At 45.7% G+C, this 19,563-nt stretch overlaps 1 protein-coding gene across 4 annotated transcripts in view; it reads left to right on the top strand.

Moving 5' to 3' along the window:
• The window catches only part of SDK1 (sidekick cell adhesion molecule 1), a 412,574-nt gene extending 393,011 nt beyond the window's left edge, over positions 1–19,563 (top strand). For all 4 annotated transcript variants that reach the window (XM_055708535.1, XM_055708536.1, XM_055708537.1 and 1 more), the window contains 5 exons: positions 1,121–1,285; positions 3,902–4,039; positions 6,025–6,145; positions 6,346–6,475; positions 13,313–19,563. In XM_055708535.1, the coding sequence (XP_055564510.1) occupies positions 1,121–1,285; positions 3,902–4,039; positions 6,025–6,145; positions 6,346–6,475; positions 13,313–13,585 (827 nt within the window). In that variant the 3' untranslated portion in view covers positions 13,586–19,563. The remainder of the gene's footprint in view (positions 1–1,120; positions 1,286–3,901; positions 4,040–6,024; positions 6,146–6,345; positions 6,476–13,312) is intronic.

The following is a 19,563-nucleotide window of genomic DNA, read 5'->3' as shown; positions in this document are numbered from 1 at the left end:
TTGCTCAAACAGCTTTGATGACTAAAAGTAAAAGCCCAGTGGGGTACTTGCAAGGTCAGAGCTCTAAGAGCTGCGCTGGCTTAGGCTAGCTGAGACTTGGCCCCATGCGTAGACAGTAACTCCATTTTGTCAGCGAAAGTGCTGGGCACCAATTGTTACTGAGAAGCAGTCTCTTTAGATTAATGTTTGATTCCTGCACTCAGAATTATTGACTGATGGTTTTAATTATAGTTGGTTTTGTTCTTATTAGTAACAGCATCCCTCTTGTTGGAAGTTCTTTCCATTGTAGTCAAGTGAATATAAGATTACGGGTATGGATCAGGAACCAGAATGGTGCCTGGTCAGGATGTGCATCTGGATCGATGTCAGTAAGGCTGTGGAGAACAGAGGTTACCCTGCTGAAACACTCTCATCAGAATGGCATTGTGTTTCTAACGGCTTTGAGAGGTTTCTAACACAAACAATAACTCATTCCTGTTTGAAATGGCACTGAAGTGCAGTGTTGGCTGCCTCACCCTGCGGGCTGTGCCGTGCTGCGGGCCACCGCACACAAAGGACATTTCATTTGTGATGCTGTGGAGCAAGCAGCGCTCCAGTGACACCAGTCCACCAGGCACCAGTTCATGCAAGGCCGCGGTACTTCCCACCAAGACCCATATCTGGCATTCATTTGCAAAGCCTAGCCTACACAGTTCGATAGGCAAGCCAGCCGTGCAATGTAAAAAGCAGGAAAAACCTGTGCGATTAGGGCTCATTAATGTAACAGGTTGCTTTGGGTTTACTTGCTCCGTCAATAACAAGCGTGCTGATGGGGTGACCTCGCCTGATCAGGAGGGACCCAGATGGCTGGCAGCTGCTCGAGCCAGCTCAGGTCTCTGTGGGTGCTGCTGCTGATTTTAGAGGAGATTTCTTCCATCTGGGCTGTTACAAGACCCCATCCCAAATAAATGCCGTTACAGCTGGGGTCTGGCAGGGCATTCCGTGTATCACCGAGCAGCCTTCAGGTGACCACCCCACTGCCTGTGGGTGAAACACAGCTAATGACGATTTTTTTTCAACAAGCAGAAGGAAGCGCCAAGTGGCACGGTTCATGTCATTTCTCTCCTGGTTGCTTTCCTAGATGAAGGGCTGTGGGATATGTTTGTGAAGGACATCCCCCGCAGTGCTACCTCCTACACAGTCGGCCTGGACAAACTCAAACAGGGGGTGACCTATGAATTTCGAGTGGTGGCTGTCAATGAATTTGGCTATGGAGAACCAAGTCTTCCCTCTGTGGCAGTATCAGGTAATCACATGTTGTTGGGGTTTTTTTAATACCTTTTCCAATTGAATTTCTTGGGCTGGGGCGGGGGGAGAGGAAAAAAAAACCAACCCAGATTCTCGAGCTGCAACAAATAACCAAGGACAGTTTGTTTTTGCTTGTTTTAGGGTAAAACCAGAGTGATATAGTGGTGAATCAAGGCTGGTTATTACAGTATGCTTTACTCTCAAAAGGAAAAATCCATATGTGCCATTTTTCAGTTTGACAAAGAACCTTCTCAGGAATTTCACAAGTGTTTATATGTAAGATCTCTTGCCCTAAGACTAATTTACACAGTCTACAATTTATTTGCTTTTTCTCCTTTCATAGTCTGTTGGTTTGTTTGTTCTGCTTCCTTCTGTTTTTTTCCCAGGGTTCTCTGACAAACATTTTCTCTGTTATTTTGTATTTAGCTCTCAAAAATAGTTTCACAAAATTATTCCTGAGATCCTCTGAGCTAGCAGTTCCAGTACGATGTGATGCCTCCAGTTCCCCTTCATCAGAGCATCACCTCCTTGGTGATGTTCTCGGGCTCTTCCCACCCTCCCTTCTCTCTTATGCTTATTCCCAGAAAACAGGGTTATGGCCCAAACGTGCTTCCAAGAATCTCTTTGAGCAGCCTGGCACTCTGGGTGTCTGAAGGAACTTCAGTACCACAAAAAGCAAACCACTCAGGTGGCCACGTCTGGGTGGCTGGAGTTCAGTGGTCCATTGTGAAGTGAGGGAGCTTGCCCTTGGAAGAAGCTTTGCTTCAGGTCCCCTCTCACCCCACGGGGACAGCTGTACTCCAGGTTGCCTTTGAGCAATAGGTTTCATCCTTGCTGTGTTAGCAAAGAGAGACAAGAAGAATAAAAGAACCCGATAAAGCAGCTTTGCGATTCAAAATTCTGGAGAGTCATGAGAAACTGGCAATGCTCCAGTATCTGGAGTGGCTTTTATCTCTTTGCTCCTCCAGTGAAAAGCACCAACGCCGTTCAACAGTTACCCAGCAGGCAAGAGCAGTAAACGCTGCTATCGCCATCACGGCGGCGTTTGTCCTTACACAATTAACCACTTAGCCTGCGAGAGCTGTCTGTGGATTTCAGCGTGAGTGCTACTACCCTTGCTTTTCTCCTTCAGGACAAGGGCATAGACAACCCATTTCAAACATCAAGAGTCAGTGTTTTTCCTATCTGTGGTTTCACAGAGGCTATAACACAACGTAAAGGGTCAGTAATCATGTCAGCCTCTCCTTTCCTGGAAGACATTATTCCTCTGAAGCCAGGCATGCGTCTCCTTCTGATGCTTTTTATAAATAAACTGCTTGTTTGTAAGTTCTCCGCTGGAACAGAACTATTTAATTCACCTCCTTTTGATGCTTCAGTGTTCATCTCAAATTGCTGCATGAAAGTAAGAGGTTTCCGTTGAGATTCACAGTCATAAAAGTATAAAGCATTTTAGGCTGGCCACTTCAGCTAGCAGAGGGAGGTATAAATTGCACTGAATCTGCTCAGCCCAGCATGGCTCGTGCAGTTTGCCTTAGGACTTTATTGGCCTGGCCTGGCCGCCTAGCAAAGAAAGATCACGGCTGCTTTTCACTGCTGTGGGATACCCGGTGATCTGGAACAAATTTCAGCTCGTATCATCAGGCTTACAACAGGCTTGTGGTTAGATCCAGGGCTCAGGACAGTTGGGGAAAGAGAGTGCCTAGCTTCAGTGATAGCGAGGGGTTGGTCTCCTGGCATTACCTGTTCCTATCAGGTGATCTACCTTATGGACTACAGGGAAATTACACACAGCTGCTGGCTTGTGCTCCAGCAGCAGCATTTGTTTCACAAAGCTGAGGGATGCTGACAAAGAGACTATCACCGTGAGAAAATAACAATAGTTATTCCTTTAAAGCAAGACTGGCAAGATAACTCTAGAAGGGGGAAGTTAGTATCATTTTGCGTCTCCAGTTGAGGTCAAATGAGGTGAAATGACTTAGGACTGCACGAAATTCAGGCAACTGAATTGATCCACGGGCTGCACATCAGGCTTGGCTAAACTGATGGGGAAATGATAGGGAGTAGCAGTGAATGTTGGAAGTTGGAGTTAATGGAGGCACTGAAAGACGCTGAACCAAGAGTACTTTGTTCCCTGGCACTAGCTGTATTTTTCAAAGAGCCACTGAGTGGCATTTTGGAGAGGCAAGCCTCTTAAAAAGTGGAATAACTGTGGGTCATGACAGATGTATTAGTGGTTCCTTTGATGCAGGGAGTACTAAGCATACCGCAATAGTTAAGAAATGTAGGTGTGCAGAGCTGTGGAAAGAAACCTCCCTCTCTTTACTCGGTGATAATTTCTTCTTAGCTAAGAGATTCTGGAGTGCTGGTCTGGGTGTGTGAAAGCTGCTTGTGGAGATGCTGGAGCCGTGATGTGCTCCTGTTCTCTTTGCCATCCTAGAAGCATCAGCAAGCCCCTTGAAAGTCTGACTGCGGAGTAGACTTTGAACACCCCTCCATCCTGAACACTATCATAGATGCATCGTTCACTGTGGGGAAGGAGAGAAAATGTTGAAGGAAGAAAAAAAAAAAAAGGAATTGCGGTGGTTTTTTGGTTTATATTTTTTTTCTCTTTCAGCGCAAACGGAAGCCCCTTTCTATGAGGAGTGGTGGTTTCTGCTAGTGATGGCTCTCTCGAGTCTGATCCTCATCCTCCTGGTGGTCTTTGCATTGGTCCTGCATGGCCAGAGCAAGAAGTACAAGAACTGCAGCACAGGTAAGACATGGGCTCCATGCTGTGCACGCACTCTGAAGAGCTGTGGGAATTAGAAAGGTCTTCCCTTTGAGTCAGCATGGACTCTTTTTATAGGTATTTGGTTTGCAGAAGAATGATCTTTTTGCTGTCTGGTTTGATAGAAATGGCTTTTGCCTATAGCCTTACTGGGCAAAGAGTGCCTGATTTTATTAGGTTTTGGATGCTAACCAGCCACGGGCTTGGACAGGACAGCATCTGGAAGTCCCAGAGACTGTCGCAAGAGCCAAGGAGTCTGGGTCAAATGCTGCAAAATGACCACAAAAAAGGAATGAGCTGAGACTTCCTTTAGCTTTGTCATCGTTCCCTGGTAGATGGGGAGAAGAAGAAAGATTCTGCTTTTCAGTGACTGTACCCAATGCGGATATTCTAGGTCTGTATGTGTGAGGACTATATCACAAGCCCTTTATATTAAACAGAGTGCCCTGCATCTCACGTTCATTTCCTAAGCCAAGCTGCAGTTGCTGGGCTGGGGGTCAAGCGACAAGAAGGTGTCTTGGTTATCTGGACCTGTTAGACTTTAATGCATAATGAACATCAAGCTCTGAATTTTCCTTTAGTTACGATTTTTACCAGTCTCCTTTCTGAAAGGAAAGAGGAGCTGCCTGCTCTAAAACTAGGAATGTTATAATAGTCCCCTTTCAAAATGCTTATTTCTTGAAGTCTGATTACTGTTTTTACCTTTTCTTCTCCTTAAATGATAAAATCCTGGAAGGGTTATTCACACATGTATTTCTCCAGTAGCCTCCTCCATCTCCAGCAAGAAATTGCTCTGATGCCAGGAGGTGTCAAAAAAACCACATTAATGAGTGGGATCAGGTTCATGGAACTTTGTGCTACCTCTTCTTAGGGATTCATGTAATGAAGGAGTCTTCCAGGCAGTATTTAGTAATTTGGTCCCAAAGTGAAGATCTTTTCTTTCTTTATAATTCACTTCTAACACGTGTTAGAAAATCAGATTTCAGTCCCATGAGATAGAAGAGGTATGAACACCGTGGCATTTTACCAATTTAATACTATTACATATTTGTATGCATAGCTCATAGGAAATCTCTCATCTTCTTAGTTTTGCTCCGTGTTTGGGGGACAGACATGAAAAGACAGGTCAGACCTGTGCTGTCAGATACCAGTGTTCACACTGAGTCTTAATGTAGCACTGAAATTGAAGCCAAGGATAAAGCACCTGTCTGCTGCAAAGTGGCAATATGCAACCGGTCCTTCTCCCCAGGACACAAGCTGAGCTCACACCTTTGGGATTACAAAGACTGAGCATGGGAGAGAATAAGCTCTTGCTATATTTGATTACAAGAAATAATACACTTTGCTGTGTTTTTCCTCTTCTTCCAGTCCCCTGTCCTTTTCCCTGCCTTACATTGTCCAGTGCTTTCTCACATCTATATCGTATCCTCATTACAGCTCTGACATCTTTTTCCTATTTGCTATCCACTTACCCTTTCTCTTGCTTTCTTTCCTGCCTTTCCCCCCCCCCCCCTCCTTTTCCTCTTTTCCTGCCTTTCCTAGTTTTACTTTCTCTTGCTTTGCTTCAGTCAGCACGAATGAGATTCATAGCACCTGATTTAGGACATCTTCAGTAGCCACTTGAATTAGTCACCGAGTTCCTATTTATAGTCGAAAGACAAGAACAAGCACTTTTGGAGCACAGTTCATCTGTGCTATTTTAGATACCTCCGAATGAAATGCATCCATCCATGACTCTTCCTTTCCCCTCTTTTGGCTCCTTCTGCCTGTTCACACTCCTGATAACTTTCTTCCCTTCACTCGGATTGTCCTCTTTCGCCAGTAAGAAAGGGAAAGAGATTTTCAAAGAATTAATGCTGTCATAAAATGCAAGGAAGGAAAAGTTAGCTCCTACAGTTGTATTGGGGGGGGGGGGGGGGGGGGGGGGAAGTACCTTTGTTTCAGTGGATTCTTTCATTGCCTGGCTCCAGGTAAAACCATCTCCAATGTGGAAGAGTCAGTGACCCTGGACAACGGAGGCTTCACTGCTCTGGAGCTCAACAGCAGACACCTGAACATCAAGAGCACTTTCTCAAAGAAAAATGGAACCAGGTAAGAAGCTGGGACCACCACGCCCTTGAAAAAGGCTTTTTATCTACCTTCAAGCAACTGTTACATAGGTAAAGGGGGCTGTTGTCTGGAGGATCTAAGGAGGACTTTAAGGCCCAAGCCACTGCCCAGGGTCTGCTTTGGGTGTCTAAGCATTCAGAGAAATGACAACACTCAATACACTCACCCTTTATGTTCCCTAGGTCTCCTCCTCGCCCAAGCCCGGGGGGGCTGCACTACTCTGATGAGGATATCTGCAACAAGTACAACGGAGCTGTGCTGACCGAGAGCCTGGGCCTGAACGAGAAGCCCTTAGAAGTGTCAGAGTCGGAGGTAAGGGCTTCCCTTTGCCTTTTCAGATGTTGCCCAGTCACTGCAGACGTTCGTTTCCCCACTGAATCCTGGCAAGCCTTTGAAGTCCCAGTCCCATACCTGTGTTAGACTGTTGTCACTGTTTGTCTGCCTTGGGGACTTCAAAACGTTCAGTTCGCCAGGCTGTTTGCATGACATCTTAAAATTAAAGTGTCAAAGGAAAGAATGACAAGCAGGACCCAGCCAGGGCAGATTCCAGACCTGACCTTGGCAGATATTCACAGGTTTTGTAGTGTTACCTAGAAACACAAGTGCAATCAGCCAGGCAGTGTGTGCTGACCTCTCTGGAAGGGGCTGCACGTTCCGTTCTGCCTGTGGGCTGCAAACTTGGAGCAATTTTGGGAAAACATCCCTGTGCTGCGAAATAACCAGCTGGCAGCAGCTACTGACTGGATGAGGTTGATGGTGGGACACGCTTTGGGTTGTTGCATTGACTGAAGCACGGCGTGTGGCTTGAAGTTTTCACAGTGCCCTTTTTAGACAGCTACAGCATACACCAAAATCTGGAAGACCGGTCTGGAGTGGTGATAACTGCTGCCTCTGTTACTGAGCGAGTGAGTGGGGAAGGAGTAATGGCAGGGACCACACGGCCATGGCCATGAGGGACCAGCATTTGGGTTTCTGAACACCCCAGCCTGCAGCCTTAGTCCAACTCAAGAGGAGTCTTCTGCTCTGGTTGCCTTTAGCCTATGTTCTCCAAGGAAAGAGGGTGCGTGCTGGCATGATCCTTCTGGCAGCGCTCCATCTCGGGTCTTATATCCCCTTTAAGAAGAAAGAAAGTGCTTGCGGTCTGTAAAAGTCCAACAGTGGCCAGGGGTGAACAGGCAGACTTCAAGGAATATCCAGAAAGGTAAATCTGTCTCTAAAATCGTGTGTCATCAGCTGAGCTCCTGATGAATCCGAACTGACAGCACAAGAAGCGAGCAGTGGGCCAAACCACTCGGAACCCGACCCTTCTAGCAAGAATAAATCAAAAGCAGCAAGTAGTGAAAGAAGATGACAGTTTTCATCTGTAGCTTTTCTGCACCTGCAGCTACAGCTGCTTTTCCTGGCTACCTAGCTCTCACCTCCTGCTAATTACCACCGACAGCCTGCTGCTTGGTGCTGCCCTGTGGCCAAGCCGGCGTGCGGGCAGCTTTCCTGGGTGTAGCTGAAGCTGCTGGCTGTGCAACGCGCAAGTGTTACCCTCCAGATGAAACCCATAGTGCTTTGGTCGTGTCACCGTAACAACCCAGCATTAAACCTGTCATTAAAACAGTTTGCTGAGCATGATCATGAATTTAGCACTGGCACCTTTTGACATTAATTTCAATGCCCTGTGTGGTATTTCCCGGTAATGCACAAAAGTCTACTCGCAGGGTGTCATTACTGCCTTCTATATGCACTCCCTGTACAGCATATAGAAGAAAGTGGGGTTTGTCTCTTTTCTTGGGCTATTATTAATATTATTTATTTACTGTGGATCGCAGTTGAGCCTGAAGGTCTCAACTGAGATTCTAGCGTTTCTGTGAATCTCTGAATGCATGTGAGTATGTGAACAAAATATGAGTTTTTGTGAATCTCTGTATGCATGTGAGTATGTGAACAAAATATGCCTCCTGTTTTTCCTTGGGCCGTAGACATACAGCCCGTCTGTATAATGTCTTTGATGCTTGGGTTTGGGGGTTTTTTGGTTTGTTTTTTTTGTAGTGGGGAGTGCTTTTAGGCATGAAATGTTAATATGCTCCCAGTAGAGGTAGCGATAGGAGATGCTGCTTTTTGATCAGCCTGAAAATGCTGTTTACATTGGCTGGTACAGACGGGAGGTGAGGGTGGGTTGGGGCAGAAGGGGATATAGATCTTTGACCACTCTCTTTTCAAGTATTCCTGTACCTATTAGCTCTTCCTGTTTGTCTTTTCTGTTCTTTTCGTTTCTGTTCTCAAAGGAGATCTTAACAGGCAAGCGCTGTTTTCTGAGAATTTCAGAATTTCCATCTCTCTCAGCAGGCAGGAACGTTTCCTGTTATATGAAGAGTTAAAACCATCTTTTTATATAAGCGCTCTACACAGGTTTGGTCCTCTGCAGGAAAGGGGGTCCTGGTGCTGTTCTCCTCTAACACATCTTTGTGTGGATCTCAAATTCCACTTAATCCGATGCACATTAAGGGCAGGCAAGGCCAAAACCTGTGCTTTGGCTTTCCACTCGCCTGTCATCTCGTTGCTGCTTAGTCTCAGCTCTGTTGCCTGAGGTGTCAAGATTTTGTACGGAAAAGAAGGAAGCTCACTGGCTTCAGGTCTCATGGGGTTTACTGAACATGAAGAAGTCGGTGAGAAACTCTGGGGCTGCCTGACTGCACTTAGAGCTGCCGCGGAGCCTTCCTCCGAGATCCCTCCTGATGAGGATAGCGAGAGAGAAGCAAAGGAAATCAAGCAGACCAAGCAGTGCTCTTAATATTCATAAATCAAGTGGTTAACTTACTCCATGTCATGAAAGCCAAGCACCAATACTGTTAATGAGGTTAAAGTAGTTTAATTGGCAGGTATGGAGGAAGGTATGCAAAGAGTGTAATTTCTAAATGATTAATAATAATAGGCTTTTAGATAATGAGTCAAGTGGACGAGGCTCTGGACCGATAATCTGAAGAAATTTGGTGTTTGCCCTGTACAGAAATGTGGTGATGTATCTGCAGTGTCATCCAGCCATGGAAGAGCAGTTTTACAGGAGGGGAGGGGAGGGTGGTGTGTGTTTGTTTGTTTGTTTGTTCTCACATGTCCTTGTGGTCTCCCAAAAACTGTTTTCAGGAGATAATATCCTCACAGATTGTGCGCGTTATCAGTCAGTGCTGAATCCTGGCAACGCTGGGGTCTTGCCCAGCTGCTCTCTGCAGTCTAGCTGACTTTTGCCTTCTCAGCTCTGTAGGAAGATATTCTAAATTTCCACTTAACACTTAATAGGGAATATGGTTTAACTATTTTCCGATAAAGTTCTCCAGTGATTTTGACAGGTTGGGCACCATGTGGAAACCAGCTGCAGATGACATTAAGTAAGCAAGGTTTCCTGTGTCTGGAGAAATCCTCTTGCATCCTACCTTGTCTCTTTTACAGCGTATTAATGTCATGTCAACCAAAAGAAACTGCTGCCACCTATATTTTTAAAAATAATCTTATAAGGATGTTTCTTATGCAATCACTATATAATATATATATATATAATTGGAACTATTTTCAGTTTCCTCATTGACTAAGCTAGCTAACTCTGGTCGCTGACTTGCCTCTGAACAGCGCTTGCGTGTTTCATACTGTCAATAAAACACGTAAATAGCCCCTCATTTTCCGTATTTGTTGTTTCATAGGCATCCATGCACCTTTGGTTGACAGTCTGTAATGTCACCGCACACCCAATCACACTCCAGCCTATGGAGGTTTCCAAGGTAACAAAGCCACAGTTGCACAGAAGGGAGAAAACCAAAAACAAAGCAAAAAGCCCCGTAGCATTTCTGTTTGCTCAGTAGTTTAAAAAAAAACACTAAAAAAAGTAATCCTCTAGAATAAGCCGTCTGGATTGTCATGCAAAACAGGTTTATCTTGCTTCTTGATTTTCACCGGAGCAGAGGGGGGTATGGGATGGCAATTTAGAGAATTCCTTCCTGGGAAGGGCAGTTATTAGTACCTTGCTCAGAGCAGACTTTAGCAGATACTTGAGTAACATGAACAGAATAGTCAGTTCCTGCCTGTTCTGAAGGGAGCACAAAGAAAACGCGTTGTATTGATTCTAATAAGCAGGTTATCCTTTCCAGCGTCAGTGCTAATGATGGGGAAAGGCTGAAGCTCGTGCAGCTATATGCATTTCATGAAAGTTGCTTCTGAAAGACCCTGGCCTTATTTACAACAAATTAGTGTTTTTTTCAGCTGGTATAATGGACTAATTGGTAGACAGATTATCAGCAGGTGCTACTGTTTTAAATTCCCTTGTTGTGTTCATGGCAAGTCCAAGTGACACTATTTCAAGTGGCAGCAGCCCATCCAATAATGCTTCTGGTATTTCTCCTCTTTATTATGTTGACTTCTGGCAATCTCGAAAGAACTTGGCTTAGGTACAGTAATTATATTAGTTTTGTGGGTGAGGATTTTTCTGCTAGGGATGGTCAGAAATCAAGTGGCTCCATCAGTGTTACAATACCCATCAAATCATGTGTCAGTCTTCTGGTTACAGCTTCTTCTCAGCATTTCTGCTTTGAGCTTCCAGCCTTTCAGTTGTCTTTATGTTGCTGTGTGTCTGTGGGAACATCAGGTATACCAGTAAGGAGCCACTAGAAGGTTGTGAAGTTTTTTCTCCATATGCTTATGACACCTCAACTCAGCTGTGATCCATCTTTCCAGCAGGGAATTGTTTCTTTGGGGGGTGGCTAAGCGTGTCCGAGTCAGTAAGAGTGATGGTGGATTGGGGAAGGAGTCAGAAGACGTGGGAAAGGCAGTGGCAGTGTTGTGCCTTTGATGAAGGGAATATATCCCTGACAGCTAGAGGAGTTCACACCTTCAGGTCCTGCTTCTGGTGAGTAATCCATAACCACTTGCATCTGCTCAGAATGCAGAGACTTTTATTCTGGATGCCCACATCATCCCCCAGCTTCCCAGGGACTTGTTACCTTAACGTTAGACTATGGAGCTGCAGCATAATCTTCGGAGATGTGGGTTTAGGCAAAGTGCAACAATTTATTTCTTGGTAAGAATGAAGGAGACCAGGATTTGAGGTTCTTTTGGTCTGCAGGTGAAGTTGGTTGTGTCTGCAGCCAAGGACCAGCCTGCTGGAGCTGTTGCTGCCGTACCTGGCCATGCTGCCATATCTGCAGTCAGCAGAGGCACTCTGGCTGGAGCCCCTTGCAAAAACAGAGGGGGTGGCACTGGCAGGATGCTCCCCACATGGTGCCAAGGCTCTGGAGCTGCTTTCGGCACCCACTGGCTGTCAAGCAGCCCAAATCTGGGGATATTCCAGGCATGCCGCAAAAACCACCTGTTCAGGCAGGTCTTTGGGGGGGAGTTGGGGGTTGGGTTCCCGAGGCTGGCAGCTGCTGCAAAAGAGAGTTTTTCTAGGAGATAGGCTTGCTGAGTTCCTTCTGGAGTAATTATTAAATGCTGGTAGGGTTTTGTTGTAATAGCAATTACATGTCAAGGCACCTGATGCTTTGCCTTCTTAAAATAACCAAACAGTACGTAATTCCGAAAGAGCCAAAGCATAGGGTAACAGCGGAAGGAAAATTCTGCAAAGCTGTAAAGAGCTGCTTTGCTCAGACTTTTGAAAAACTCTGAGAAAAATTTCTCAGCTCTGTCCATCACCCTCTGTGCTGGAAAATGGGCACGAAATAGCATCGAAGCAGCTATCTAAGCAAAGAAGTGGGATGATGGATGCTGTGCCCTTTTCAAACGATGGTTTGCAAGGCATTTGAGGATTGTTCTTCAGAGACCATTAAAAAGGAGCTTTAGAGGAGGGAGAGACTGGTTGTGTGGCAGGCAGGATCAAGAAGGATGTGTGTTTGCTGTGTGGTGTCATAGATCAGAACGATACCAACCTTTTGAAACTAATTGCGGCAACTAACAGTTACGAGCTGCACTTACCCGTCTCTCTCTTGTATGTCTTAGGCAGCTACTACTTTGATATTTAATTGCCTTTAGAACGGGCTATGCAGATTATTGTGAGGGGGGAGGGGGGAGAGGAATTTTGCATGCTTGAAGCAGAGATTTTGAGAGAAGCCATGAGACATGGAAATAACTGGGTAGATGTTTGTGCGCTGTATGGGATGTGGCTGTTATTGGTGGGAACATTAGTGAGAACAGAAGGAAAATGTGTGCTTAGGTACTGCGGCCAAGGCTGTGCCGTGGTCTCTGTACTCGGAGGAGATGTACGAGCCCTCTGTGATTCCACCAGCTGTATTGCAGCAGCAGTGCTTCAGAGAAGGGGCAGATGCACAAACCTGATCTGGTTACATCTCAATAAAGCTCCCGCTCGATGTTGATATGAGCTTTGAAGCCATCCAGCCACCATGCATAAATGTTTCAGGGGTATGAACCACTCTGAACACGTGGCTGTGCCTGAGCCATCCCAAGAAAGCCACCCCCTGCCTGGCTGTTCTCCTTTTCCAGATTTCACATTCTCCTTCTTCTGTCACCGCTGGTTGCGTGTCTTGTTGTACCACCAGTAACCAGCTGGAACATACAGATAGAGCTGTTTGCCTGGAAAAAAAAAAAAAAAAACCACCACGTGATTTTGCTTAATTTCTTTTCAGTGATATAACTTTTTTTCAATACGTCACAAGGTTTGGAAGCCAAATCCAGAACGGTGTGCCGGTGGCCTGGTGTGACCAGCACAAACAAGCATGTCTGGCTAACTGGGGTGCGTTTGCACGGAAGGCATTCTGTCTGCCCTTGCATCAGAAAATAGCGATTCTCAAGTTTAATTGCAATCTTTTTGATTACTTGATTGAAAGCTGCTGGGTTCCCTATGACATCTCTATATTTCCCTGCATCTTGTGTCAAGGAGGAACTCCTGGCTCCCGCTGCAGTGTTCTGCAGTGAATTAGAAGGGATTTCTCTGCATCTCTTTATCACCAGCATCCATCAGGGGACTCTCACTCTAGCAGCAAAACCAAATACAGCCCAGCACGTATTGCACTTGGACAACAACCCGTCCTACCCTAAAATTACAGCTTTTATCAGCTGGTGATGTTCAACTTATCTAATTTCTTCTAGAGTGGAACAGGCTAGATCATAGAGGCTAATGGCTGAATATTTTATTTTATTTTTTTTTCTCTCCTGATGCTCCAGGCCACTGACTCGGATTATGAAGACGAGTTGCCAAAGCACTCCTTTGTGAACCATTACATGAGCGACCCTACGTACTACAACTCATGGAAGCGGCAGCAGAAAGGCGTGAAGCACCCAGCATCCTACAGATACGAGGAGTGTGCCGCCAGCGAGGCAGAACCCTATTTCCAGACTGTCATCACGACACAGAGCTCAGGAGGGGTGTACACCCCAACGGGACAGCCCGCGCCCGGCTCTCGGACTCCAGTGACAGGGTTCTCCTCCTTTGTTTGAGCCGGGGCTGGAGGATACAGCCGAGCCACCGGCGGCACGCAGGGGGACCCGGCACAGTGACTGTGTGTGCGTGACCGGGGCGCTGAACTGTGGGTAACTTCTCTATCAGGGTAGAAACAGATGGGAACACGGATGAGGCTGGGTGGGTTGTTGTTTGGGGTTTTTTTTCTGAAGACAATCAACTCTAAAAAAGATGGAGCTGAACTAGCTGAAACTTTTGTTTTAGGGAAAAAAAAAAAAAAGAATTCTGAAAAGTGATGATTTTAACCACTTGTGAATAGTAGGGGTTTTTTAACCGCTTTTTGTAACACTGCTTCAGGAAGCAGCTCCCATGCCCTTCTCTTCCCTCTTTCTTTCTCTCCCCTCCTTCTGTCCCCCTGTTCCCAAACAAGGAGGTGAATTCCCTAGATGCAATGAGTGACTCTGTGATGTGATTTGAAGAGAAAACATAAAACCTCCCAGGGTCCTTTTTCTTCCTTTTTCTCTGCACTTTTTTTTTTCTTTTTTAATTTTTCCCTGTCATCAAGGCCAAGTAGGAAAACATAGAAAAGGGATAATTTTTTACACGAAAAGCAGACACCTCCTCTCTCCTTTTCTCATTGCTGCTCCCCACATTAGGAGCACTGGCTGATCAAGTGTAGGCTCAGATGTGTCACTGTCTGCTCTAGGCTCACTACTGGTGTATTTATACTGAATTACTGACCTGCTTTTCTTTTTTGTTCAAATGGGACCTGCTGAATTCTTTAAATATTCCAACTCCAGGGCCTTTGGAAGAGGAGATGGCTCAAAAGAGCACTGTAGGCAGTGGTGAGTGGAGCAAGTGGGAAGAATTCAGACGCAAGGTCAGTTTATTTTTGGTGTGGCTCTAATCCTCCCTGGTGGACTGCATGTGCCATTTGAAGGGGTCATTTTTTAAAAGTCAAAGGACTCAACCCAGCAAGCTAGAGGGATCTTTCAATTAAGATTGCAGTGACAAGCTAGAGAGTCTCCTAATTGATGAGGTTTTTGATCATTAAAGTTATTGTGCCCTGTCAATAGAAGTTGAACATCCTTTCTTGCCCAGACTCTGCAGTGCTGCTTACTGGTCTGTAAAAAAGCACACAGTAGCTGGATTTGATTTTATTTTTTTAGTACAAAGACATGTCACGCAGACTGGGTGAGTTTTGGTGTCCACAGGTGCCTTTTATTGATTCTTCAGCTTCATATCTGGGAGAAGTAACAAAGTGTCTCCAAATAAAGCTAACCAGGTTTTTCAAGCATTAGGGTCATGAATTACCTTGTGCACGTTTACAGTCTGCTTTGTGCACTTGGAGCTACAGCCTTTGGAAAGAAGAGAGGGGATTTTTAGTTTATTTTCCATCCTTTTGTATAGCTCCCTTTTTGTTTCCTTATTTTCTATCCTTTTCCGGAGTCTGTCATGTTTAGCAGCAAGTTGTTTACTAGCAAGGAAGTTGTCAGGGGGTTAAAGAATCCAAGTTTAGCCCTTGGACCTAGCAACAGTCCTGGATCCAGACTTTTTACCGCAAGAGTTTGAAAGGTGAACTGAGAAGCAGACAAGTTCTTGCCACTCCAGCATCTGGCATTTCCTCCCAGGTGGATGAAGGTCAGCCAGGAAAACTGGTGTCCTGCTGCTTGCTAACCTCCCATCAGGGCAGGTGTGAGCACTGTTACTGTTGTGAATTGTCCCTGTCCTCTCTGGAGTGATGTGGGACAGCTGTGGCACGGGGGCAGGGCGGGTGTCAAGGCAGGCTGTTGAAACCCACCTGGTGCTGATGATGGTGGCTGCCTGTTCCTGTCCATGGGGGCTGGTTAGAAGTAGCCTGGTGGCATCTCAACTGAGCAGTTGAGGTCCAAGGGCAAACTCAGCCTTGCTGTCACCTGTCAGTGCCTCTTGGACAGGGCAAATTATCTCCGAACTGCCGTCACTCTTTGGCACTGCCTCAGAGCACTGCTGCTCCTGGTGCGTACAGATTCTGGATAGCTTTGGCGCTGGATTGCTGTTCCTCTCCAAAGGCTCCAGAAAGAAAAAGTTCAAAACCAAAAAAACTCTAGTGGGTGTGTTTAAGGGCTTTTGAGTTTGGGATAACGATCCACAGCTCATTAGATGGCAAGGGATACGCAAAGACACAGGCTTGAGCCAAACCCCTGTGAGCCATCCCCCTCTCAGCACCTGGATCGGATGTATGTGGGATGGAGAAGGGGCTCCAAAGAGGATGAGCTGGAGCTTACTGTGAAGAGGAATGCAAAGCAAACAAAAAACCCACTGCCTTCTGTGCACTTTGACTGTTCTCTTAAGCCATATGGACTTTGCTTTAATTACTGAACTGCCAAAATTTGTTTGCAGTCTGATTTTTTTCGTTTCTTAGACAAAATTATCTACGTGACTTTCTGACTTGTTTTCTTTCTCCTTTGTTATTTCCTGCATCAGATTACGTATTTTAAACACCTTGTTTTATATACGTGTGACATAGCAATGCAGTTGCTGATGGGATTTTAATGGCGCTTACCCAACAGGTATGAGAGGTAGTGCTACAGGAGGAGCTTTTCAGGGACCACTAAGGGCTTAGGGATGTAGATTGGTAGAAAGTAGATCGAACACCGAAGAGTTTGCTCCCAAGGAAAGCATAGTGCGAGCAGCTCCGTTATCTGCTGAATATTGCCGGATCTGAATTGATGTAAGGTGCAGTCGCTCCCTGGGGCTGATCTGATACCACACTGAGCAAAAAAGCAAGAAAACCATGGGGAATAAAGGAAATGGACTTCGTGGCCACTGCTCCACTGAAGGACAACACGGGGAGCAGCACAATCTGTATGAAGCAAGGAGAAGAGACTATTCCTTTTTTTTTCAGAACCACCTTCAACTAAAAAGCCTGAGCTTGCTGAGGACCTGCCAAGTTGGCTGTATGGCCCTTTTCTTCTGACTGCCACTGAAATAACAGGTTAGGTGTGATTCCTTTAGGACCTGTTGATCCAAACAAAGGTATTTCTCTTCCATTCCAGTCCACACTATTGTCACTCCCAGTTATGTTTTGTTTAGGTGCTGGCTTTTCTTAAACGTGGGTTGCTTTAACTTAGGCAATCACAGAGTGTGGATGTGCACTGCCCTGCTCACCCCTAAGACGAGCATAAGTTTTGTGTTCTGCTGCCCAGGATATGTATAGCTACACGCATGATGCCTGTGCCTTCTTGTTAACATGCTGTACTTGTAAAATATGAATAATGGGTAGATTTTATTTACCTCAGATATCAGGTAAATTGTTCTATCTGGAAGGAAACACTCCATCAGTTAGCAAGAAAGCTCTATTTCATAGCTGTAATCTTTGAGAATCGCAGCCTTGAAATACGACTCTTAAATGTTAGTTGTCATGTTACAATAACTTCACCCATCAAATCCACTTCTGTTTCCATCATCCTCTTTAGAACAGTCTTGAAAAATGAAGACTTATATTTAAAATGCCTTCTTAGGATATTTTATTTGTATTTATTTATTTACTTTCCCATGTTTCTCAGGTCTCTTGGTGGCTGTTACTGAAAAATAAAAACAGCGTCATGAAATGACCAAGGGAGACATTTCAGGGAATGGTTTAATAGGAGCTCGTTTTTCACGCAATAGCCATGGAAATGTCCAATTGCCTGCAGGAAAAAAGTGCCCAAGTCTTCACCCACCCATCCCCCAGGGCTGAGATGTCAGAAGCCACCACTCTCAAAAATGCTCCCAGTACTCCCAATGGGACCAAACATCTGGTCGTCCCTATCATAAATCACGTGCAAGAGTGCACATAAGTGAAGGAGCTGTAGTGTTGCAGCCCACTCTAAGTGGAGCATTTTACCCCCCAAAAAGGCCATACCACATATGGTGTGTCCCCCACCACCACCCGCACCCTTGGGTGCGCTGTTTTCCATTCCATCTTTTAATGCCCCGATGATGGTGCAGGACCAGTGCTGCACGGGTGCAAGCAGCAGCGGTGAGGAGGGACAGGAGAGGGCATTGTTCTACTTCCATCGGTGACAATCTCTTCTTCCCCACCCCGGGAGTCACCCCTGTGGAACCCCTTCATGGGGAGGGCAGAAAGAAGTGAAAGCACAAGAGCAAAGGCTTTCATCAGCATTTACTAAAGGAATCACACTGCAGGCAGCGGTACCACTTTTGGAAGCAGTTGGTATTACTAGAGAGAAGAAAAAAAAAAAACGTACAGAAACAGAAACTAATCCATTACCCAAAAGGATTTTTTTTTTCCTCATATTTTGAGTGTTAAAGCCGGTGATGCTTTGCAGATGGGCCAAGATCTCATTTTTCCGGCTTATACTCTGCCAGAATCTGCTGTAGCAATTGTTTAGAATAAATATCCAAGTCTGTCTTGACATGGGGATACATTTATTATCCTTGTCATTGCTTCCCTCAAGAACTCCATTGGGTCATCCAAAGATTATCCAATCTGCTCTCCAAAAAGGGAGGAGAGAGATCTGTTTATACATACAGAGCGCTGGTGTCTTCTCCTTGCTCTTTTCAGATGAGCAGGGCAACTTGTTTCAGAAAAACCCTTTTAGAAAAGGAATTTATCAGGAAACTGAAAACACAACATACCCACAAGAAAGAAAACCTTTGGCAGGGCCACTAGACATCTTGAAGACCTAGAGACCCGTGATGTGGAAGGCTGGATATGATCCCAAGACCTCCTATCTTTAGTGATCTCCTTTATCCATAGCAGCCAGAAGGACACATGCAATGAAGGGTTGTGTTTGGAGAGGAAAAGCCATTGCAGAGCAGTTGCTGGATGGGCAGGTTGTAATGCAAACACTTTCATTCAACCTGGAGTTCCTGCTAGTTCCATCACACATCTTAGGTTGTTTCTATAGGTTTTTGCCAGCAGGTGTGGAGCCCCTACACCATCGTGGCATTACCAGAGGTCACGTGGGAGGAGGTGTGCTGCGGTGGTATTTACACAAAGCCACCAGCATGACAATGTGGTTGTACAGTATCCATTGAAACCTGACAGAAAGCCACCCTTGAACTAGAAGCACATCACCCCAAGCCTGAGCACATTGGGCTGGGTGTGGGCTTTCAATGGCTCCACCTGACAAGTCCCTGCAGTTCTTTGTATTTGTGTTTTCCTTTGCTTCTCCCATACATCTCCACCCCCAACCCTCCCAGACAAATAAAGCTGGCTTGCACTTTGTGAAGGTGTAAAGTTTGCCACCCCCGGTAGTAGAGAGCCACAACCGATAAGCACACGTGTGACACGTGGGAAAGGTGAGGTATGTTTGAACAAGGAGTGAGGTACCACTGCGGCTTGGCTTCCAGGCTCTGACTCTGAGTTTTGTCTTCTCAAAGCTCCCACCTGCCCATTTTAAACGGCCTTGGAGCCTCCAGACTTGGCAGGAAATTCATGATTTTGATGCTGTTTGATCACTGTGCACTTTCTTGGGGCTTGAATTGCTGGATATAGAGACTGGAACGATGCAGAGCTTGATATCAAAGTGTTTTCCCATTTATCTCTGATACTCTAGATCTTGGAAGGAGACCTTTCTGCTACCGCGGAACGGTGGTGTTCTGCTGGTGGGGCACCTGGGAAGTGCCACCAGCGCTCCCCCACCGATGCCATCGTGCTCCCGGGCAGTGCTGGGACCTGTCACGGTGCAGTGGGAGCTCTTGAGTAGCAGAAAGGTGCAAAAACACGGCATTATGGTGAGTTTGTAGCCGGTCAATTTGCCACTCTTGGGATGGAGTCCATCCTCTGGTTTGGTATCTGCTGTCAGTTTAGGAGTAGGACCACCTTACACAGCTGTGTTTGAGTTACCCTTCGGTGTACTATGGTTATTGGATCATTGCTTTTGATTGAGTGTCTCCTTGGGGAGTTGCCCTGGATTTTTGTTCCACACCTCTTGTTGGCCTCACCTTCACCACACCACTATTTTATATGAGAAAGTTACTTCTTCTTTTGCAAACTTGCTTCTAATTAAAAGAACCCTTTTTGAAA

Source organism: Falco cherrug, chromosome 4 (assembly GCF_023634085.1).
Source record: "Falco cherrug isolate bFalChe1 chromosome 4, bFalChe1.pri, whole genome shotgun sequence".
NCBI classification, from domain to species: Eukaryota; Metazoa; Chordata; class Aves; order Falconiformes; family Falconidae; genus Falco; species Falco cherrug.
Note: the sequence above shows the minus strand (reverse complement) of the source record. Positions and strands in the feature narration are given on the sequence as shown.